A 25,395-nucleotide genomic window follows, 5' to 3' on the forward strand; every position below is an offset into this window, starting at 1 on the left:
TGCCCTGGTTTAGAACCTGCCTCCCTCCCTGCAAGAACCTGCTAATAAAATGTTCTAGCCCAGCGAGAAGGCCAATTATCGTGAGATCTGTGCTGGCCACTTATTTACTGTCCTAGATATTTTTAGAAACATGGTTGAAAGGCTGATACTCCAATATTTCTCTATATCTTTAGCCATGTTATGAACAAAGGTTGTCTCTGACCAAAGGTTGGATCTTCAAGGGGGGCTTGAAGCAAAACAAAAATCCTTATATCCAGTATCAGGTGTGTGTGTCTTTATAGAAAATGTTGATCGGGTACTTGTTGTTTCTTTTAAATAATGCTTTAAGTTTCACCTGTTCTGATGAATTTTTTTTACCTCCATTGTTGGAGAAACATTAACAATTTATGTTTAGAAATGGAATAACAATTGTCCCCAAGGTAAAATGACACATTTCTCCAGTGAACATTCCCTCTCGTCCATTAACCTATAGCTCCAACCCCATCTACAGAATAACGTTCATTCTCCTCCAACATTTCAAAGCATCAATTTAGAAGAAAATTATAGCAACCATTCAAGATAAAGTTTCATCTATTGCATGAGCCAAGGGCAAAAGGAATGACGTGGACCAGAATTGTGTAAAAAAAAAAAAAGTCCATCAAGAGAGTTTCCAGATAAAAGGATCATGCCATTAACAAAGTAAGATGGAATCAAACAAGGAACCTAAAAACCATATCATTGCAGTGAATATCAAATATCTTTATGTTATTACAGTTATTAGACATTTATTGTGTTATTATAATGCACCCCAGTCCCGTCTTCAATCCCTGGTGCAACCAGTTGAATAACGATCTCTTCTCTATCACAGAAGGAATGAGTCACATGCTCGTTCCCTGACATTATGAGTCAGTTGGTTTGTGAAGGAGTAATGGCAGCGTGAGTCAGTCCATTGCACTATAGGACCCAAAAATTAAAGAAAATGTCAAGAGAAACACTATACAGCACCTTGGTAGATTGTTAGATCCTGTAAGTCACAATTTCTATTGGCTTGTAGGGTACAAACAAAAAAAAAAAACAAATACAGGTATGGGATCCATTATCCAGAAACCCATTATCCAGAAAGCTCCAAATAACAGGAAGGTCATCTCACAAAGGGGCAAATTCACTAAGGCGCGAAGCGCCGAACGCTAGCGTTAATTCGCTAGCGTTTGGCATTTTCGCTACTGCGCAAATTCACTAACGAACGCTGGCGTAGTTTCGCTAGTGTTACTTCGCAACCTTACGCCAGGCGAATCTTCGCTATCGACGAAACTACGCGAATTCACTAACTTGCGCAGTGTACTGAACGCTACCTTTTACGCTAGACTTCCTTCGCCACCTCAGACCTGGCGAAGCGCAATAGAGTAGATAGGGATTGTTTCAAAAAAAGTCGAAATTTTTTCTAAGTCCTAAAAAACGCTGGCGTGTTTTCTACATGATGGCTGATAGGCTGAAAAAGATCGAAAGATTTTTGGGGCTCCCCTTCCTCCCCCCTACTTTTCCTGACTCATGGCAACTTACCTAGACAGTGGGCACATGTGTAGGGCAAAATAAGAATTTTTATTTGCAGATTTGAAGGTTTTCTAGGCATTTGTAGTGCTGATACGTATTCCTCCATTGAAATTTGAATTTCGCGCCGTATGTAAATTAGCCTTCGCTAGCGCAACTTCGCTTTATATAGTGAAACAACGCTAGCGCAACTCCACAACCTTTCGCTACCCCTGTGCGCAACTTCGATTCTTAGTGAATTTGCCCCAAAGACTCCAAATGATTTCTCTTTTCTCTGTAATAATAAAACAGTCGCTTGTACTTGATCCCAACTAAGATATAATTAATCCTTATTGGAAGCAAAACCAGCCTATTGGGTTTGTATAATATTTATATGATGTTCTAGATTTTCTAGTTCTAGATTAACAGATCCCATGCCTGTTCTTTTTAAATATATAAAGCCTTGAATTAATAGGTCTTATACAATTACATTGTAAATTCGCCCATCGCTATTTATATCCAGTCCTCTTTAGATAACATTATGGGTAGGGTCGGAGTAGTCTGACTAGACACAGGGAAAAAACTCATGGGCTTCACAGACCCAGGCCCAACTCCCATTGAGAACTGTGGAGTTTCCCTCTTTCAACTCAGTTTAAAAAGTGTGGGACCCAAAACAACCAGTCGGCTGACCTGTAAAATCTGGTTGCCTTGGGTTACTAGGCTTGGTGCAATTCTTGCAATTTTCATTAAATTACCCTTTAAGTCATGCAACAAATGTTCTCCAGAACTTTCCTCCAGGTCTAGTAAGCCATAGCAAATAATTAGATGGTGTCTTTCCATCAGAAGACCAGTACATCCAACCTGGAGATTGGATTCTGTGGGTTTTTTTCATGCCACATGCTGAAAGAGGGTGACGGAGACAATGTGATTTTATAAATATGGAGATGATTGACCTGAGCAGTTAGCCTCAAATGTGCATTTTAATATCTGATTGGTCAAGCTTGCACTGAGGAGTCCAGTATTGAGTGTCTGCCAATAGTTTTCTTGTGCCTGACAGAATAGGGTTTTGAAACTTGTGCCACATTTTTAAGGTCACAGTTTTGCAGTCTTTAGCACCATTGCTCTTGTGCCTGGTCCTTGGAACTAAAAGCTTTTAAGTCTGTAGGAGATTTAAGAGGTAACTAGCTCTACTGTGAAGGAGTGAGCCTATGCCCAGGGTAATGATTGTAGAGGGAGCACATGGGTGTGTTTCCTTAGATTCCACCCCAGAAAGGAAGTGAATACTTCTGGAGAGCCTCAGATAGAAGGCCACATTGAGAATATAAAGCCCTAAAAAAAACCTTAGTGAAGCCAAGGTTAAGACACACAGTGAATGAGGTAAATATAGTGCAGTGGCATAACTAGATATTACTGGGCCCCACAGCGAATAATATTTCAGGCCCCCAAAATTTCTAGAGGTTGACTAGTTTTACCAATATTTATTGAAATTGTTTATGAATTAGGGCCTCATGGGGCCCCTATACCTCCTGGGCCCCCTGCACCCGCAGGGTCTGCTTCCTCTGTAGTTACGCCCCTGATATAGTGTCAAAACACTCTAGGATGGTAAGCAGACAAGGCTAGCTAGTTAGGCAGAACTGTGCTCCACCGAGGAGACTCAAGTGTGTACCTTGACCCTAAACCAAATTTAGCTGCACTCACTTGCACAAAAATGGCATTCACTAAAGGTACTTTCATCTTAAGCCACTCCTTGCACTTCTACATAGTTGCACTTGCCACTACTGCCTCCATCCTGCCTCCTCTTGTTAATAACCCTCATGGCATCTATTGATTCTGGGGAATCCTGGAACTACTGCCACCCTCGCAGATGGCAGCAGATCCAGCATTCTCACAGTGGCTTGTATCTATACACCTAATTAACTGATGCCTAAAGAATCAGGCACATGCTGAGAGTCAGAAAACATGAGATCCAAACAGAAAATGCTCAGTGCAATTGTGTTTTAACACTTTGGCTCCAACTGCCAGGCACCTCACCACCATTACTCTGGAATTCTAAGAAAAAGTTATTTTAGGTAAAAAAACATGGAGACCTGCAACCAAAATTGCGCTTCACTGCAATTGCACTTGTTTAACTTGTTCATTAATGACTTAGGGGAGGGTATTGTAAGTAATGTATCAGTGTTTGCAGACGACACAAAACTATCAGCCCAATTAATTCCATCCAGGATGTGGCACTTGCAACAGGATCTTGATAAACTGGCAATCTGGGCAGCTAAGTGGCAAATGAGATTCAATGTTGATAAATGTAAAGTCCTGCACCTGGGATGTAACAATATCCACTTATACCCTTAATGGGACTGCACTAGGCAAATCCATTATGGAGACGGAGCTTGGAGTCCTTGTAGATGATAAACTTGTCTGTAGCAAGCAATGCCAGTCAGCAGCATCAAGGGCAAATAAGGTCTTGAGTTGTATTAAATGGGGCAGAGAGTCACGGGAGGAGGGGGTCCCACTGTATAGAGCACTGGTAAGGCCCCATCTAGAATATGCCCTACAGTTTTGTCTCCATCACTCAAACAGGACATTATTGTATTAGAGAGGGTACAGAGAAGGGCAACTAAGCTGGTAAAGGGAAAATCTTAGCTACGAGGAAAGACTGGCCAAATTGGGGATGTTCACTCTGGAGAAGAGGTGCTTAAGGGGTGATATGATAACTATGTATAAATATATAAGGGGATCATATAATAATCTCTCTAATGTTTTATTTACCAGTAGGTCCTTCCAGCTGACACAAGGTCACCCATTCCGATAAGAAGAAAAGAGGTTCCGCCTAAATATTGGGAAGGGGTTTGTTACAGTGAGAGCTGTGAAGATGTGGAATTGTCTCCCTGAATCAGTGGTACAGGCTGATACATTAGATAGGTATAAGGAAGGGTCGGATGCTTTATTCACCAGTAGCTCCTCCCAGCAGACAGGAGGGAGCCAATGAGATTAGAGGAGGGAAAGGGGTGTTACAGGGAGAGCTGGGAAGTGAATCAGTGGTACAGGCTGATACATTAGATAGGTATAAGAAGGGTCGGATGCTTTATTCACCAGTAGCTCCTCCCAGCAGACAGGAGGGAGCCAATGAGATTAGAGGAGGGAAAGGGGTGTTACAGGGAGAGCTGGGAAGTGAATCAGTGGTACAGGCCGATACATTAGATAGGTATAAGAAGGGGTTGGATGGTGTTTAGCAAGTGAGGGAATACAGGGATATGGGAGATAGCTCATAGTACAAGTTGATCCAGGGACTGGTCCCATTGCCATTTTGGAGTCAGGAAGGAATTTTTTCCCCCTCTGAGGAAAATTGGAGAGGCTTCCTCTGGATCAATTGGAAGTTAGGCATGTTATATATATAGACCTAAAAGGTTGAACTTGAGGGACGTGTGTCTTTTTTTAACCTAACTTACTATATTACTATGTATGTTACTATGTAAATTAGCTCTTTAATAAATTGAAGATCTCCAGGTGACCCTGCCACTAGGTTTTAGGGACTGAATAGGTAAAGTAAAACTATGGAGGATGATTGATACATTGGGAGGAGTAATATCCATTGGATACTTGCTGTGTGATATGATTGCATTACCTCGAATACTTAGTGTATAAAACATTTAATAAATCTATTGTTTCTCTTTTTGAGCTGAACAAGAGGGTCTGGCCAATGTGAGGAACCACAATGCTATTTGCTCTGAAAGGAAATTATTGCTATTTTTTGATATATTGTATTAAAAATATAAATATATGTAATTTCTAGGAAGGCAGAGATAACTGTGATTGTTTAAATAATTTTTTCAAGGCACAACCCAGGAAACCCATTTCCTACATGGCTGCCCGGTCCAAGATCAGCACAGTAGGGGGGTTGGAAGAGAGGAAAATGGTATTTGCTTATTGCAACACTATTTGCTGATCCAGATAATACAAGGCATCCAGGTGACTATTAGTATGACTTTAATATTTGTCTGCCATTATTAAAACTGGCCTTGTGCAAACAACCATTAGGATTACAATTTATTATACTATGGCAAGTAACCAGCATTGGCGACAAATCCACAGAGAAGTAAATCAAGCAACAAGCTGGTTTATACTACGGAGGGATAAACACACTTCGGCTGTAATTAAGTATATCTAGTGTCTGTTATTATTGGAAAAGACCCTACTCTTGCGGCATTGGCAGTGAAGGTGCCTTATCCCTACCTTATTTTGGTCGGCTCATAGATGGCACATAGTTAGAATTTAGGCCATGTACAACCAGATATATGTGTTTTGGGATGGGTTATTGCTATACATAGACAGAAGATGTTCCATGACAGACCCCTTAAAGGGATACTGTCATGGGAAACATTTTTTTTTTTCAAAACATGAATCAGTTAATGGTGCTGCTCCAGCAGAATTCTGCACTGAAATCCATTTCTCAAAAGAGCAAACAGATTTTTTTATATTCAATTTTGAAATCTGACATGGGGCTAGACATTTTGTCAATTTCCCAGCTGCCCCAAGTCATGTGACTTGTGCCTGCACTTTAGGAGAGAAATGCTTTCTGGCAGGCTGCTGTTTTTCCTTCTCAATGTAAGTGAATGTGTCTCAGTGGGACATGGGTTTTTACTATTGAGTGTTGTTCTTAGATCTACCAGGCAGCTGTTATCTTGTGTTAGGGAGCTGTTATCTGGTTACCTTCCCATTGTTCTGTTGTTTGGCTGCTGGGGGGGAAAGGGAGGGGGTGATATCACTCCAACTTGCAGTACAGCAGTAAAGAGTGATTGAAGTTTATCAGAGCACAAGTCACATGACTTGGGGCAGCTGGGAAATTGAGAAAATGTCTAGCCCCATGTCAGATTTCAAAATTGAATATAAAAAAATCTGTTTTCTCTTTTGAGAAACAGATTTCAGTGCAGAATTCTGCTGGAGCAGCACCATTAACTGATTCATGTTGAAAAAATTTTTTTTTGCCATGACAGTATCCCTTTAATAATGTTGAGTGTTCCAAGACACACCTATCCTAGAATACACAAAGCACTGGGTGCAAAGTATAATGTATCAGTTGGCTGTCTCTACTGTTGTAGAATTCATTAAGTATGGTACATGCACTAACAGAGCACTTAAAGAAATTAAGGTGGTATCTCTCTGTACAGACTATGAGCAAACTTAAGGGACTGTTCCTGCTGAATTGTGCTTAGTACAGGGAATACCTATGCTGCCATAATTTTATGGGATCTCTCTGTACAGACTATGAGCAAATTTAGGGGCTGTTCCTGCTGAATTGTGCTTAGTACAGGGGAAAACCTATGCTGCCATAGTTTTATGGGATCTCTCTGTACAGACTATGAGCAAATTTAGGGGCTGTTCCTGCTGAATTGTGCTTAGTACAGGGGAAAACCTATGCTGCCATAGTTTTATGGGATCTCTCTGTACAGACTATGAGCAAATTTAGGGGACTGTTCCTGCTGAATTGTGCTTAGTACAGGGAATACCTATGCTGCTATAGTTTTATGGGATCTCTCTGTATAGACTATGAGCAAATTTAGGGGCTGTTCCTGCTGAATTGTGCTTAGTACAGGGGATACCTATGCTGCTATAGTTTTATGGGATCTCTCTGTACAGACTATGAGCAAACTTAGGGACTGTTCCTGCTGAATTGTGCTTAGTACAGGGAATACCTATGCTGCTATAGTTTTATGGGATCTCTCTGTACAGACTATGAGCAAACTTAGGGGACTGTTCCTGCTGAATTGTGCTTAGTACAGGGGAATACCTATGCTGCCATAGTTTTATGGGATCTCTCTGTACAGACTATGAGCAAACTTAGGGGTCTGTTCCTGCTGAATTGTGCTTAGTACAGAGGAATACCTATGCTGCCATAGTTTTATGGGATCTCTCTGTACAGACTATGAGCAAACTTAGGGGACTGTTCCTGCTGAATTGTGCTTAGCACAGAGGAATACCTATGCTGTCATAGTTAATGGTATCTCTCTGTACCAGGGATCCCCAACCTTTTGAACCTGTGAGCAACATTCAGAAGTAAAGGGAGTTGGGGAGCAACACAAGCATGAAAAATGTTCTTGGAGTGCCAAATAAGTGCTGTGATTGGCCATTTGGTCGCCCCTATGTGGATTGTCAACCTACATTGAGGCTCTGTTTGGCAGTGCACCTGATTTTTAAACAACCAACACTTGCCTCCAAGCCTGGAATTCAAAAATAAGCTCCTGCTTTGAGGCCACTGGGAGCAACATCCAAGTCGTTGGGGTGCAACATGTTACTCATGAGCTACTGGTTGGGGATCACTGCTCTGTACAGACTATGAGCAGACTTAAAGGGCTGTTCCTGCTGAATAACAATTGGTACGTATTCCCTGTAGGCATAGTTTTAAGGTAGACTGTGAGCACACCTAAAGATGTATATTCCTCAATGTCATGATTCTCTCTCTATCTACATCTTACCAATCAATGAAACATTCAATCAATGAAAAACATATATGGCTAAAAGTGACATGGCCCTATTTTATAATGTTTATAATTAGATAGAGACTCAAATAAATGTTTTCACTCTTGTTACTGCTCTGACAGTGGCTTTTGTATCCCAGTGCTGTGGCTGTGTACCAGACAAGTGAAGTATATCTGTGATTTTCCTTTGTCGCTGCAAATGCTGCACAATCTCTGCCCTTTTGTGCATCATGCAGCAGCCAAATACTGGGGCTTTTTAAGCCTCTACTGGCGGAAGATAAAAAGGTAACTATCCCCTAAAGGATATAGTAATCTAAAAATTGATGCTTTTCCTTTAAAATAGTTCACCCATGATCCTTCACACATAAAGGGCTGCTGCTGGCAGTTGGCTGAATAACCCACACTGATATGATATGATATGTATTTGTAGCACAAAATCATTTGTAAAATTGCCTTGAAAATGTCATAGTTAAGGTTTAACCTTTCAGGCATTGCTGTAACTGTCTCTAATTCCTGTCTGGCCATAACACAGCAGCACCATTTTGCTTCATGGCATAATTAGCAGATATGCAAAGAAATAGTCATACAAGACTCAGTTGAAAGATGAGTAACAATATATGGGCCTTGCACAATCTCCAGAATAAGGGTGTCTGGCTGTGATTTGCACCTCCCAACTGACTCATTCTATGTGTAATGGCTTTAGGGGTGCAAATTTGTATCCCATGACAGTGTAGGGATAAACTAAATCTTTAAAAATTAAATATATTTTGAAAATGGCATATACTAGACTGAGGGACACCCAAGAAAGACAGAAAGGACCACTTTCACCCCCAATATGTCACTAGCCTTCAAATGTCCAATTCCCATCCTACCCCTTCCCATTCAACCACCACCCTGGAGCCTGCCCAGACTTTTCAGCTTTATTAGTGAAAGATAAAGAATATGTAATGAATAATAAATGAGTCTCATCCTTTTTGCTTCTCTGCTGCATACATTTATTGTACTAAAGCAAACAGCCCAGAGATTTACACCCACAATTACACCCACAGAGATCAGACTCCTGGCACTGTCTCCCTCGTCACACACACCCCCACAGGCTCTGCCATGGACTCCTCTGCACATTTAACAGCCAATGGGATGTGTATATATATAAGTAATATATTGTTACACCATATGGTTTTATTTCCTTATTTAGTTAAATAGGGGTTTTAATACCAATGTGTTCCGAATTGTAACGTTTTATCAAAATATGTTTTATATGTGAAACTTAAAAACGGAATTACTTGATGCATAGTGATGATGATGATGATGACGACATGTCAGCCAATTAACCATATTTGATTTTTATTTAAGACCAGAGAGAGCGGACCTTCTTTGTTGGATAGAAATTCTAAAAATTTTGGACACTGCACCCAGGCACGTTTGCACCAAGTTACGTGAGTGCTGACTCCTCCACAGATCTCTATATATATATATATATATATATATATATATATATATATATATATATATATATATACACACACACAGTATATATGGAATGTGCTCACAGGGGAACATTGATTATATTAGGGGGTGCATTATGGCACATATATAACAGAGCTTTAATAAAGGGCTCTGAGTGAAGAAATTAAGAGTAACTTCCTTGCAAACCACATAGAATCCATGTCAGTGGTTCCCAAAGTGTAGAACTTATACTCCAGTTTGGGGAGATTGTAGAGGTTGAGAGGGCTCAGCCCAAGGTCCATTGGGGGTAAGATTTGTGAAGATTCAGATACATATGAAGGTCCAGCTTGAAAGCCAGTTAGAGCAATAGTTATGGCATACAACTTTTCCAAATTTTGTCACAATTTTCTATATCTGAATCCTTGTTATGAGCTAAGGCAGGTTCCAACTAAAACTTGGAACCCCAAAGGTTGTTTAAATAAAAAAAAACTTTGAAAACCCACATCCTCCATCCTCCAAGTGTTTTGGAAGTTACCAATGCCTGAATAAAGAATCAATGCATGCAACATATTTATATAGAGCAGATAAAACACATATTGATAACACGCCCTATGGTTCCTGCAACCTTTACTTAAATATCTGGCCCAGCAGAGCTGAAACATAAGTGGGGCACAGTTGAAAAGCTGACACTCAATTGACGTATGGCATTAAAAGGAGCATCATGAAGATTATTGTTTCCAAATAGAAATGAAGATGGAGAATATTGATTATTCACATTTAACCCTGCCACTGTGGAGGTTATAGTGTAAGGTCCCAACAATGGACAACACACACTTGAGAATAAATAATATCTGAATATCCCCTGTTTATATGTGTGTGTGTGTGTGTGTGTGTGTGACATAAGCCTTAGTCTAGCAAAATCTAGAGGTCCACAGTTTCTTAACCATTAACATACAGTAGAGCCCTACTCAAAATTGAATTCAGTATCCCAGTATTTTTGAAAGGAAGCAACCTAGATTTTTCCATGTACAGGTATGTGTTTGCATAAGAATCTATTAAGATGGCAACTGAACCTTCATATGTGTTATACAGTATGTGATGCCATATTGCAGAGGCGGTTGTTCAGACTACTATCTATCACTAAGATAATTATTGGTGCAGTAGCAAAAGCTTCTCCACCAACAATAAGAAAACCTTCTTCGTCCTACAGGCTGAATTCTAATTGGTCATGTTTTAAGGCTAAGGAGATCAGGTGGTACAGATCAACATTTAAAGGAAAGTTGAAGACATATGATCATGCCATGTTTGAACATTTCTAGTATATAGGAGAAGACCTCTTGAGCTCCATAAGAATAGAAATTCCACTGAAACTCAGGTTACATCTTAAACATAAGGAGAATTTAGGAACCAGGGATGAGAGTAGCTAGATCCTTAGAGGATGTTTTGTCACTTACAGTAATTTGTCCCTGTGTAAAGACTGACTGTCTGCATATAAAGGTCATGTATAGATTTGGAGGATGTTGAGACGTGACATGCCTATGTTTTACCTGGGAAAATTTATTCTGTTCTGTAAAGCATAAAATCTTCTCACCCTATAATGAAATGTTTCAGATAATGCATTAGGGCTATCAAAAAGACTAGACTACAAGGTCCAGCTGGCAAACACTTTCAAGATGGCAAAGGTTGTGTTTCTAAAACCAGTAATGATGGACATTGCCTTCAAACATTCTGAGGGAAGGAAGAGATGTGGATGTTAGGGCTATTAGATACTGTATCAGTTAATTCTGTATTTGATGTCTCAGGTTTCTATTAGCCTTATTGCTTCTCTTTCTCTCCTTTCTTCTCCATCACCAAGGGTTAAGCCTGGACTTACTGGTTGTGGGAGTCATATTTATTTATTGTGTTTTCCGTCATCTCACAAAAACGATGCCGTTTGTCTTTGCATTGATCTGTTTCTTGTGTTTATGGAGAAATGTGCCCAGTTATACCCTGGAGTCCAATCTGAGGCTTCGAACATAAGTCAACACACTATGACAACGCATGAGATAATTTGAACCTGGCAGGGACATGATGTATACTGTTTGCATCTACAGTATTTTATTTTCCTACAATTGTCCAGTTAAACATATCGGCATGGTTTATTCAAACAGAAGCAACAGTGGAAGCAGCTATGATTGATCCAACTAGGCAACCTCATCCTCAAACTCAATAAAAGGTGTCCTCCACCAGAATTGTGTCTTACTCAACTTTTACGTACCTATGATTGAATGAAGCATACGTCAGCTTTTCTCAAGCAATAATACCTTCATATAACGTTGATAGTAATTGATAGAAATTGATGTTTCCTATGTTACCTTAAAATCTAGCTAAAGCGTTCTTCTGGTTCATCTTGAAACCATTTTGGAATCTGTTTCTATTCACCAAAGTCATATCCACTCTGTTTTAAGGGATTTGGTTTTCCGAAGATTGGAACTCAACCTAAGAGAGACAACTTCCTTGTTTGTTATTTTATATTCATGAGCCAATCAGTGAAGGCATGAAGTTCCACCACTCCTATAAATTGTATGACATACATCCTTTCTATAATTATAAAATATATTGTGTGTTTTAAGCCCTTTAATCAATAACTGAAGTTACAGCTTGACTGAATGCATAAGAACTAGCCTCTTGCTATACTTTCCTTAAAATACTTCTGAGCAGTTGGTCACTTTTAAAAGACCAGGGAAAGGTTTCAGCATCTCTTGCCAGAAAATCTTGTATGGAGAGAGCTACAGTAACTGAAGTAATAATAATACATGTTTATAAAGCCAGCTTGATGCTGTTACAAGGTTTTTAAATCCCACAAGGATCTGCAGAACCGATGGTTATTTTATATGTAGAAATAACAATGAATACACAGTGCAATGTCTTCCATATCAATAAAGGACTCGCTAATACTGCCGGCATTCCTAATTATTTCAATGAAAATATTAATATAAAAAAGTAAGTCAAATACTTCAATGCATAGATGGGCTTATCTCTACTAAAATATAAAGAATTATGCATGGAATGCCTGGGGTGGAAATCTGAGATTTAATGTATTAGAAATAAAATACAAAAAAAATAAAAATGAATTACTGGACTTAATTACATCATTGGAAACAGTGGTAAAAACATCCAATCTTTGCAGAAAAAAAAAATATTTAAACAATAGCATTTGAAAAATCATCAGATTTAAGTGCATAAAGTACAAATGTTACAACTTTAAAGAAAATATTTTTTAAAATAATCAATACTAATAACAAGAATAAGATTTTAAAGAAAACTTTTAACAAATAATCAGGAATAATCACAAATAACAAAACGTTAAAGAAACAGGTTTTAAAAATTGGAATTCATTGAAAAATGACATATATTAAAACTAAAAGACTAAAAATAAACAGCAAAAATTGCAAATATTAAAACAAAAAAAATCTTAATGAAATGTTCTTCATAAAAAAAGAGAAATATTAACATTTTAAAGAAAAGATTTAAAAAAAATAATCCGTATTGAACATAAAAAAATTAAATATTTATTTACAAATATTAATAAAATATTCTTCATAAAAAAAGAGAAATATTAACATTTTAAAGAAAAGATTTAAAAAAATTATCCGTATTGAATATAAAAAAATTAAATATTTATTTAAAATTAAATAATTAAATATATTAAAGATAAAGTTTTAAAAAATAATCAAGATTAATGACAAAAATGACCAAAAAAACCTGCATTTCCAATCCATATAGTTTATGGTAACTTTTTAAAGTTATCGTGGCAGTATTTATACCTTCCTGAACAATGGCACCTACCTTAGGGGGGTAACTTTGGGGATAGGGTAACTAGGTTTCGTCTCTATAAGCCTCCTATACAATTAATCCGGCTGCCCATATGAATAACAAATGATACACAATTTATGTGTCTGTATCTTCAGGAAATTGCTAAAAATATAACAATGAAGCTTAGCAACACTCGAGGGGGTTAGTTACAGAAGGAAATTATATTTACTGAATTTGTACTTTTTCCCCCAAGATTTTTTAGACGTTTCTTTCTACTATATAAAATATAGAGGACGGTAGAATGTGTATATTTATACATGAAGACAATGAGAGATACAACTAAACAGAAATGCAGAGTATTTTTTAGATTTTGGGGGTTTTTTTTGGATAGAAAGGCAATTTCCTACCTTTTGGAGTTTGGCTTTTCTGGTGTTGAGGACAAATCTGCGCCCCAGCTTCTTAGCGTACCAGATAGAGGCGAACATGGTAGCAGACGGGGGGACAGGTAAGAGGGTGACAATAGATAGAGGGGGTCTCAAAGCTGCGGCTGGAGGGAGAGGAGTAAAGCGGTGGCTCTGGGAATGTGCCTGTGAGAGGAGCCTCAGTGAAGCTGCAGGTAGTACATGTTCACTTATTGGCAGCAGGAGATCTCCGTTAGATGAAGCGTCTTTTGCATCCAACTCACATCCAGTCTGCTAAGTGCTGGGCTGCAGTTCCTCGGCAAACACGACAGCAGCTACATGTGTGTCAGCCCTCTGCAGTAACCAGCTTAAGTAGACACACCACCTCCTTCTCTTGGGGAGCTCTGAAATATTCATCAGCTCCCGCCAGGGTCAGATTTGCAATACAATAAACTGGGGGAATTCTACCCCAGTCCCCCCCTCTTTATTAATCAGCACCCCCTGCAGAGAGACTGCACTTGATACACACGGCAAAGCACAGCAGCTGCAACTATGTCCACATTTCTGCAATGTTATATCCTCCCTATACCAGAGAGCACTGTGTGTGTGTTTAACCCCTTGATTCCCAAGAGAATGACTGCCATTAAATCTCACCTTTCACCCTCCAATAAATGTATAAATATAAAAAATCTGTATATTAAGAGTTCCAGGTGACACAAAACATCCACTGCATATTATGTTTCCATCTTTTTATTACTTAATGTTAACCAATTAACAATCTGTGTAACCCACTGCCTTTTTATCATAGATATGCCAATTGAATATTGACAGGCTGAATGGGGCTTTTTTTCCCTTAAAGGAGAAGAAAAGGTTTTGTGCACTTGTGGGTACCAAATGTTAGGCACCCCAAGTGATTGTATTGACTTACTTGAAACCCCGGGCCGGTGCTCCTATCAGCAGAAAACTGCACCATCCCGGGGGTTATACCAGTGAGCTGCATCACGGAGCGATTCTCTATTGTCTTCCACTGTCTTTGCGCGGCTGCACATGCGCATTAGAACGAAAAGCCGAACTTTAACTAAAAAGTTGCTATTTCGTTCAACTGCACATGTGTTTGACCTGGGAAATTTGAAGCAAGAAAAAGACCGGAAGAGGATCGCTCCGTGGTGCACCCCCAAGTGCACCAAGCCTTTCCTTCTCCTTTAAAGATCTGTTTATTCAGAGAATTCACAATTATCTTTTAGGTTTAGGGATTTATTAGCTGGAGTGTAGAAAACAGTTGCTTAGGTTCTTTCTTTCCTTGTGTGATTAGCACAGGGGTAAAAGATTTGGATTAGTGTTAGTGGTCAGTGTTGCTGGCAGGAGCAATGTTTTCCCTCCACGGTGGCATTTGGAGTTAGGGTTGACACCTTTGACTTTGCAAAAACTGGACATGGGGGGGCAGACAGATGACATGGGGGATGGAGACACGCATTACGGGGGTGGAGTCAAAACATGTGGGGGGGACGGGGCTTTGACCAGGGACCTACTGTATAAAGAGGCATAATTATAAACATAATTCTGCCTCTTTATAGGTCCCTGGTGAGGCCTCATCTGGAGTATGGGGGCAGTTTTGGACTCCAGTCCTTAAGAGGGATATAAATGAGCTGGAGAGAGTGCAGAGACTAAGTGCAACTAAACTGGTTAGAGGGAGGGAAGAGTTAAATTATGAGGGGAGACTGACAAGGTTGGGGTTGTTTTCTCTGGAAAAAAAGGCGCTGGCGAGGGGACATGATTAGACTTTACAAGTACATTAGAGGACATTATAGACAAATAGCAGGAGACCTTTTTACCCATAAAGAGAATCACGTACCAGAGGCCTCCCCTTCAGACTAGAGGAAAAGAAGTTTCATTTAAAGGAACAGAGTAGGGGGTTCATCACAGTCAGGACAGTGAGGTTGTGGAATGCACTGCCGGGTGATGTTGTGATGCTGATTCAGTTAATGACTATAAGAGGGACTTGGATGATTTTTTGGACAGACATAATACAAAGGCTATTGTGATACTAAACTCTATAGTTAGTATAGATATGGGTATATAGAATTTATGTGACAGTAGGGAGGGGTGTGTGTATGGGGCTGGGTTTTCATTTGGAGGGGTTGGACTTGATGGACTTTGTCTTTTTTCAACCCAATTTAACTATGTAACTATGTAACTATGTATCTATGTAACTATGTAAAAGTGAGTAAGGTCCAGATTCTTCTTCAGGTTTCACAGTGCTGAAACCCAAACAGACAGTTGAAAACAGAAAGAAAACTGAACTGTTCAAAATCGGTAGCAGCTCTACTTGGAGTGGGCAAAAGTGCTCTCTGCATTACATGAGTGTAAAAGTTATCAGGGGCCCGTCGTAAGGTCCTAACCTAAAACCCCTGGTTGCTGCTGAGATGCAATGATTATGTGCCCACAATGGAGAGCTTTCTCAGAATTCCAGTCTATTTGCAGGTGCCATCAAGGTAGCACCCGGTGCACCAATATGCATGTAAATTAGTGCCAACTGTTAATAAATTGCACACAAGGTGCAGAGCGCAGAATAGCATCCAATTAATGTGGTGAAAATCAGTTTGGGCCAATGGTACAACCTGCTGGGGTAACCCTAGGCAGTAGGTAACTAGATGTTACTGGGACCCACAGCAAATTGATTTTAGGGCCCACTTTTTTCTCCACTATATATTGAAATAGCTTATTAATTAAGGTCCCCTATACCTCATGGACCCCCTGCAGCTGCAGGGTCTGCTTCCTATGTAGTTACACCCCTGACCCTAGAATTACTGCCAGATTTACAAAGCAAAAGACATCAGAGAAGGCTCAGTATGTACAATGGTGACCACCACAGGCTGATAGGAGCATGTATAGGGGCAAGTACTTTTGTGAATAGTGGCCATGCTATACAGCGCCACCTGCTGGTAATAATGGCTGAGTGGCTGCTACAGTTGTTTTTACAGTGAATTTTCCTGACCAAGTGAATCTTAAATGCTCCAGAAGAAAGCAATAAAACTCTGAAACCTCTCCAATTTGCCTGTGAAGGGAAAACACTACTCCTGACTTCAAACCAGATCATCAGTGGCCAACCCAAAAGTATATATTTTTTGGTGATTTTTGTCCAACTCAACCAGCTCTTCCCAGGGAGGGCTGCCTCTAGGCCATTCCATTGGCAGGGTTGAAATAAATGTAGTTGAAAACTATAGGAAGTGTAAGTCTAAGCTGTTTCTACCAAAACTACCAAAACAAAAGGTTTAGGCAAAGCTACAGTAGTAACTGTAAATACGAAAAATATCATCCTTATTGTTGCTTTTAACTGAACAAACCATTGTATATAATTCAAATGATTTTAGTCTAGATGCATTCATTCAAAGATTTTATAAATCAATGTTCAGGACTAGAACAAAATTCCTGTTTTTAAGTGTCCTTAAAATATATATTATGGTTTTTATAAAGATAAAAAATGCTAAAAGAAACGGTTTCTCGTAATGTGTCTTCGTAGCGTGGCTGCTTCTTTCTCATTTGACTCCATGTAATGGCAGTGAATGGAAATAAAACAAGTCTGAGAGATAAAACTGTAGAATTGGTTCCATGGTAACAAATGACTGTGCAGAATCGGTTACATTTGATTAGAGACTCTCCCAAAATAAAGAGAATAATCTAACAACGTCAGGAATTGAATGCACATTTCAAACCAGGCGCTGTTTTTATGATGATGAATCCCAAACTCATAAAAATTGTTTCATGCTGATCGACAATGGGTTCCTGAGCTAAAATGCTTCCAAACAAGCTGTTTAACTCTGTAATGCCCACGGTGCCTTTGCCATATAAACGTGAGTTCCACTGAACCTTTATAAGACAATGGCTACCACCAAAGATGTCATCTTGATACCAAAGTCAAGTTTGTCCTGAACTATATGTTCAAATGTTTTAGAAAATAGCTTATGTAGGGATGTGGTGACATGATGTCTTTGCTAGTGGCTCTAGAGCAGTGATTTCCAAATGATGGGGTTGACCAGTCTTAGTCTTATGGCTAAGTCTTGGGTGAATGCCTATTTGCTCTGTTAGATGCACCTGAAAGTCCAGCTTGATGGTCATTTAATATTCGAGGTGGAAGCTTATTTTCTCTCCTTAATATTATTGCACCTGTGGCTGAATGATTAATAAACCAAGATTTTCCTTTATCTATAACCCTGTTATGAGCTAAAGGGATGTCCTGACCAAAGGTTGGGTCTTGAAAGTGGGGTCTGACCTGAAGTTCTGAAGTCTAACAACCACCGGCGCTAGGCATGGATAAGAAGTGTTGCTATAAGTGTTTTCATCAGATTATGCCTGACAGGACAGTGGCTCAGTCAGGATTGGACTGGCCCACCAGGACACCAGGAAAAATCTTGCTGGGCTCTGTCAACAAGCCAGCTGCTCTCAGTTGTGTTCCACAGCATGGACATCTTTAAGAAAGATGGACAGAGAGCAAGTGGGATCATCTTTCGCCGGGATGCAGCAGGGAGCAGTGGAGGGCTCTTCATGTTGGGTGGTGGTTTCTTGAGTCAGGTATCAGGGGGCCAAGGGTATCCCAGTCTAAGTTCAGTCTTAGTTCAGTCTTTTGCCTTGAACTTAGGGCAGAAGGTAGATGTGTAGTCAAAGTTTAACTTGGTGCAGGTCCAAAGGAAAAGTTCCAGTATGAATAGGGGACTATGTGGGCAAGGTTATAACAGGGTAGTTAAACAGCTGGGGTTCTGTGGTGACCAAGTAAGAGACAGTTAGTAAAACAAAAAGCTTTTAGCTTTGGTGGTGGTCAGTAGCTTGTTCATTATCCCCTAAAGAGAGACAGAAGTGTTAAGTATAATGATAGTTGTTAATCTCCTTGCAAACTTCAAGGAGAGCCAAGACTCTACCTAAGCATTTGTAAGTATTGATTATAAAAACTGTTGAGCGAATGACTGCTAAATCTGTTTCTGATGTGTGAAGAATTAGAAAACTAAACCTAAAAAAAATTGTCTAGAAGGACTGTATTTTACATACTGTATCCCTCTTACTGTGCAAGCCTAGAGTTTCATCAGCCCAATAACATTAATGATCCAGGCCTTCAAAGCTGTCCACAGAAGCTCCTTATCTTCTGACCTTCTTCCTATGACCATCTTTTGAGTATCATTGTCACCGCACATGCTCAGTCTGGTTTTGGGAAGCTAAACTTAGAGGACATTGAAAGCATCTAAACATTAGCCTGAAATCTATTAAATCAATCAGAAAGCAGTCACAGAAGCAAATTCAGCACTTCATATTCTATAAAGACTTCTATGACAGAATGAGAATCATCAACGAATTTTGATTCTTTCTGCATCATTGCCAGGATATATATTTGCACCTAATCTATTCGATATAGTGTATTGTGAGTCTCCTGATATTTTTATAGAGAAAATATTTGGAAAAGGTATAGATCTACACTGTCCACTCTCTGGAAGACAGACTTTCTAAAGCTTAAAGTGGTGAAGAGGTATTGACTTCATCTTGGGACTTCTAAGGGGCTTCCTTAAACAAAAGTTTAGATGGACAAAGTTTATAGAAGATTAGACCATTGGGGAACCTCTTGTTCGGCTTTTTTAAGATGTTGTAAATCCACTTGTTTGGTCAAGTAACCAAATGAGTACAATTTTGCCCAGTATATCCACCCAAGCGGTTGGATAAATCTTGGGGGGCAATCACTGGATCAAAAGGAGGCCTGTGCAGATCGTCCGGCAACTTTGTGATGCAGTTTCGAGCCAAAGAGTTTCTCTACAAGGTCTACAATGGACAGTTAATATCTAAATAATTCCTGATCAGATATTGTCCAAGAAGAGAACTGTGTCAAGCACGATCCTGCTGACCTTCCTGTCACCCACACCACTCTCTCCACAGGCTCGGTCATACCCTTTCTAAATTGGCATCTCTCTTTAATGGATCATTTGACATTACTACCCAATCTGGCATCTACTTATTTCCTTCCTGTTTGCCATAACCCTTGCCTGGACCTGATTACATTCTAGGTTAGTTGTGTATTGTGTCTCTTGCACTGTCCTTTGTACACCAGTGAAGTGTATTACTGCTCTGGTCTTCCAGGTGATGTTAGATACACCTTAAAGTCCAGCTTAAGTTAAGATGACTTTTGAGATGGAAGATTATTTGCTCTCCTAAATAGTCTTGGGACTGTGGCTTAAATTCATATACAACAAGATATTCCTTTATCTATAACATTGTTATGAGCTAAAGAGGAGTCCTAACAAAAAGGTTGCAATTTGAACTGAAAAAGTCTAGCAACCACTGCCACTAGAAAGTGTTTTCATCAGGTTACCCCTACCAGGACAGTGGCTTAATCAGGAGATCGTACCATTGAGGAACCTCTTGGCCTGCTTGTTAAGATGTTTTACTTTAGCTGGCCATACATTAAATATCCACTTGTTTGGCCAAGTAACCAAATTAGTACATTTTTGCCCAATTTAACCATCCAAGGGTTGGATAAATCTTGGTGATTTAAATGTTCAATCCTTATGGTCTTCAATCAGCTGCCAAATACTCAGGAAGGGCATTGTAGTCAATGTATTAGGGTTCTATATACATTAAAGGGATACTGTCATGGGAAAAAAAAAATTTTCAAAATGAATCAGTTAATATTGCTGCTCCAGCAGAACTCTGCACTGAAATCCATTTTATATTCAATTTTGAAATCTGACATGGGGCTAGACATTTTGTCAATTTCCCAGCTGCCCCTGGTCATGTGATTTGTGCCTGCACTTTAGGAGAGAAATGCTTTCTGGCAGGCTGCTGTTTTTCCTTCTCAATGTAACTGAATGTGTGGGACATGGGTTTTTACTATTGAGTGTTGTTCTTAGATCTACCAGGCAGCTGTTATCTTGTGTTAGGGAGCTGCTATCTGGTTACCTTCCCATTGTTCTGTTGTTAGGCTGCTGGGGGGGGGGGAAAGGGAGGGGGTGATATCACTCCAACTTGCAGTACAGCAGTAAAGAGTGATTGAAGTTTATCAGAGCACAAGTCACATGACTTGGGGCAGCTGGGAAATTGACAATATGTCTAGCCCCATGTCAGATTTAAAAATTAAATATAAAAAAATCTGTTTGCTCTTTTGAGAAATGGATTTCAGTGCAGAATTCTGCTGGAGCAGCACTATTAACTGATCCATTTTGAACAGTATCCCTTTAAGTTGGATGCAAATAAAAACCTCAAGTATTCATTCTATGTTCATTTTGTATTTGTTCTAGCTGCAGTATGCATTACTAGACCCTTTGAGTAGAGGGACAGCATTATTTGTCTATTACAGGTCTAGTCACCTACAGCAACAATCAGCAGGTACCGTACCATTTACTGGTCACCTGTTTAAAACTAGGTGCTATGAGGAACTACACCTGGGCAAGCTTTGCTCTCATTATTTCATATGGAGACTGGTTTATGTCTAAATAATAATTAATAATTTGATAATAATTAATATTAATGAAGAATTCAAGACTTTACATCGATGTAGCCTGGGGGGTATAGTAATTTGCTGTTCTCTATCTCAGGGGATTTAGCAAGATCTCACCCACTGCAAACGATACTGCCCCATGTATCAGCTCTCAAATAAATCATTCTTGCACTCTAATTGCTGCTTGATTTAAGAAAAAATACATAAGCAGGGTTATAACTAGTCTCAGTGGCACATCAGCAAATCTTCTTGAACAGAATATATTGCAGAATAGTGCAATGCTGATCCTTGCAAATGTTACAGGGCTCAGGGTGAAACGCGTAGGGTAGTCAGTCTGCTGCCCAATATGTGTGATTGATAGCTGCACTGCGTAGCCCGGGAGAGGATCTGCTGAAGGAAAGTACTGATAGTTCCATAAGTCAGTCGCATACAGTGATTATTTATCTGTATATAAATATCTAGCACAAGCAACCCATAATCCATGAGTGATACTCAGAACATAAAATAAGTAACATAATAGCAGTCATAACAGCACACTCCAGAGCTGGAGATACCCCATGGAGTACAATGCCATGGAACCGCACCAGGATAGAAATTGTAGTGGTTAAATAAGTAAAAATATGGGGGGGGGGAGTTCCCATTGCATTATAATTCCCAGGTGCCTGAGGAATCAAGAGATAAGAGAAAACATTCCCACTCCCACATATCTTAACTCCTGCCTAACTATGCTGGCCAATCCCAGTGTAAGATCCCAGATGTCCATAACTGCTTCCCCCCAAATCCATTTGCACATTCGCTAACCCTTGTGGTGCCATAAATAATATTCATAAAGAATAATCACTCCACACAAGCCCCATCCCCACCTCATGATGTACTTTAGTTTGTTAAAAAAGACGACCTTACTATGATTGAATTGTTCCCATCCATTTGTATTCCTCTTTGGTTTTGTTTGCCAATGCAGCTTGGCTTAATGCAGTCACTTAATTCTTGTTTGTCTAATCGTTCTTTCCTTAGCTTTCTGCCACTGCGTACATTACAAGGCATATGCTATTTATCTTCTTTGCACAGAGACTTAGAGCAGGTGTTCTGAGAAAGCCCAACAAGGCATCAAAGTATGTAGAAAACCTTCATGTTAAATTGGTCAGAGTGCTCTTCTGAGTTCCTTTAGTGATATCCCAGGGCAGAAAGAGTAACATAGCTGTGATGGCTCCAGTATTGATGTATTTATCAGTTTAACAACCCCCTTACTTTTTGAAAGCAGAATGGATAATGGTTGTTGAGGAATAGGGAGTTGCTCCCTAAGCAAAATACTGTTGGCTATTTGGTGGAGTGACCTATAGCTCAACCATAGAGCGCAAGTAGGATTAGATCCCTGGTGATGCCTAAGGACCCACATTGTTAAAACTAAGGATGGAGCAGATTCCTGGTTGCCCACTTCAGACTCTAAATGCTTTTGTTGGAGCTTCACATAAATACTGCATTATTTAAGGGGCACTGTATGGTAGTGGGAGAAAGACGTTCTGACTCAGCTTAAACCTCTCTCATTGCATTCAGGGTCGGACTGGAACATTGGGGGCCCACCGGGGCTGCGACATGAAGGACCCTCCTGGCAGTCTTGCCCCCTGCCAAGCGCATGCTCAACCACTGTAGCACCACGACACAGATCTTTTCTTTAGGGGACAGCCGATTGGGGGAGCAGGTCTGGGCTGGTGAGGGCAAGAGCCCAACAGGTTTTTTTCCAGTGTCCAGCCGGCCAACCTGACCCTGATTGCATTAGAATAATTGGCACCTGCAAGGCCTGATAAACTTAATAGGGGCTTAATTACATCTACAAGGCCAATAAGCAAATATAATTTTGTGCACAATGGTATTGTTATTTCCCAGGATTCCAGCATGACTACTGCCACAAGGGGATGATGCATTTGGCACAACTGTGCTGTGTCTACCAGAATTATGTGACATTTGCCAAAATGAACATAACTGGCCATACATTTAATTAAAATCAGACACAATTGCCTGAAAGTCCACCTGGAGTAATTTTCAGTGTTGCATCCAATACTTTAGATGAAAGTGTGCTGTGCCTATTGACACTAGGCACAACGGGAACCCTGGAGCTACCAACTGGTCAGGGGGAGGGGTGGTAGTTTTAGGGTTCCCCTGTGTCCATAGGGTCAGTAGTTCTCAATTCAGAACTGAAGGGAAGAAGGGCTGAGTAGTGCTGAACTCAACAATATGGAGGTGCAAGGAGCACATTTTGATGCAAGTACCATGAAAGTGTGTAGACATGAAACAGGATGTACCCACAAGGACATTTTGCATGATCTACTGTTAGTTTGTTTTTATTTATTAAACAAGGATCTGAGAAAGGTCTAACATATACAGCCCTCTAGGAGTGATGTGTGGGTTGCTTCATAACCTGCGGGTTGAACACCAGTTGGGAAAGTTCAGGATCAAACTTGGGTTGGCTGTGGTTCAGACTTGAGAAGGACACTCCTCCTCTGCTCTCCAAAATTCTCTGTCTTGGAACCAGAAGTAGTGTACAGAGTGGGAAGACACAGGTAAGGGTTGGGTGAAGGTCCTACAATGGCAACATTGTGCATAATAGGGTAGGGTGTTGGTTATGGTTTTTGCGAGTTAAGGTCAGGTGCCGGTTTAGTTTTACAGGCTCACACTTCAATACCTTTCACTACCTTAAAAGTTTTTTATTGGGGGTTGGGAATAGATTGCAGGGTTTAGGTTCTCGGTTATCCAATTTCTTGTAAGAAAATTGTTCAGATCCTGAATGTATACTAATTCCCAGCATTCACTGAGGCTCCTTGTAGTTTCCAAAGGACATGCAACATGGGTAATAACTCGTAATAAGAATGAACAAACTGAACATTTAGATATCTTATTCAGTAATATAACGTCAGGATCTTAAAGCCAATCCAACAATAGTTGCAGCACACATGCCAAATTTATGGAGCAAATGACCACATAGGATCTATAGTAGCAGTAAAACATCGCTGACATCAATCACGGCATGCAGAGTAATTTACTTCACCTCTGATCGTATCAGTCATCAACATGTATTAATCATTTCAACATAACAGTAAAACTCTGCACCTTACGCTGTAAATTAGTGATACACGAGTCGGCACACTGTTAGTATAGCAAGAAAGAAATATATCGTCTCACCTGAGACATCTAGGACTTTTCCCGAAAAGTAAAGCTGGGTCAGCAATGTGCACATACAAACAAACAACTATGCAGACCCCAAAAATGATTTGTTATATATCGAAATACATTCTGAGCCGTGCCAAAAGAAATCCAATATTGTTGCAAGCTTGTATTTATTGCTCCTGGGAATGTAGCTTGAAAAATACTGTATTCCACTGTGGAATAATCTTTGGGAAACCTAGACTCCATCTGTAGGTACCAAAAGTCATAGTCATCTAATCAGGTATTTGCTTTAATTATTGTTACCTCACTAATCCCTTATTGTTGCATCTGTGCACCTACTTTTGTAAAGGAAAGCTAATAAGTTTATAGAAATGGGTCAAATGGTCCAGCCTAAGGGGAACTGGTTCCCAATACTGTAAGAATCATTCATTATAAAAGGGCTAATTTTACAAGAGGCTTCATATCAAAGGCACATTCATAACCATAAAATGAGGACAGCAATTCAGGTATCAGATTTCAAAAATTTCAAAAAGGAAAACAGGGTTCAGTTAATAAACCTCAATAATTAGCACTTGTCAGGCCAAACATTTTGAAATGCCAATAAAATGACCCTAAAATTAGAGTTTAAAAAGTTCTTTGTAAATACACTGGTAGATTTAAGCTGGTGATTTGGGTCCTATTATCTGCCCATATATGGGACCTTCCACTTCCCCAACCAATATCTTGCCAAAAATAGGCCAGATATGGATCGGGCAGGTTTGATTTCCCCTGTGATCAAGGATCTCATTGGCTAGTTGATGTGGTTCTCATCCCATCTGCGGCCATTGGAAACTGATTGTTTGACCCTTGGGTCGAACGTTCGGATTAGCCCGATATTGCCCTGCCTTTGGTGGGCATATCGGGAGAAAGAGCCACACTTTTTGGTGACCTCGACAAACTAGCAGATCTTATAGTGTGTTGCAGCCTTTATTGATCACTGATAGACAAACCCATGAGGTTAACCTCAACGTTCATACAATAATCACACGGTTCACAATCTCACCCTACTTGGGATTAATGAGGTTGACTAAATGGACCATTAACAGTATTCACTGTCAGTATTGAAGAAACCAGAATATATACATAAATATATATAACATAT

General features: G+C 39.8%; 1 protein-coding gene across 6 annotated transcripts in view; it reads right to left on the reverse strand.

Moving 5' to 3' along the window:
• Window positions 1–25,395, reverse strand: part of LOC108710034 (disks large homolog 2) — a 621,594-nt gene that overhangs the window by 340,499 nt on the left and 255,700 nt on the right. For 2 of the 6 annotated variants that reach the window (XM_018250386.2, XM_041584607.1), the window contains exon 1: window positions 13,628–13,737. The exons of the other annotated variants lie outside the window; for them this stretch is intronic. In XM_018250386.2, the coding sequence (XP_018105875.2) occupies window positions 13,628–13,705 (78 nt within the window). In that variant the 5' untranslated portion in view covers window positions 13,706–13,737. Of the gene's footprint in view, window positions 1–13,627; window positions 13,738–25,395 lie in introns of those variants that run through there. 6 annotated transcript variants of the gene reach the window in all.

Source organism: Xenopus laevis, chromosome 2S (assembly GCF_017654675.1).
Source record: "Xenopus laevis strain J_2021 chromosome 2S, Xenopus_laevis_v10.1, whole genome shotgun sequence".
NCBI lineage: Eukaryota > Metazoa > Chordata > Amphibia > Anura > Pipidae > Xenopus > Xenopus laevis.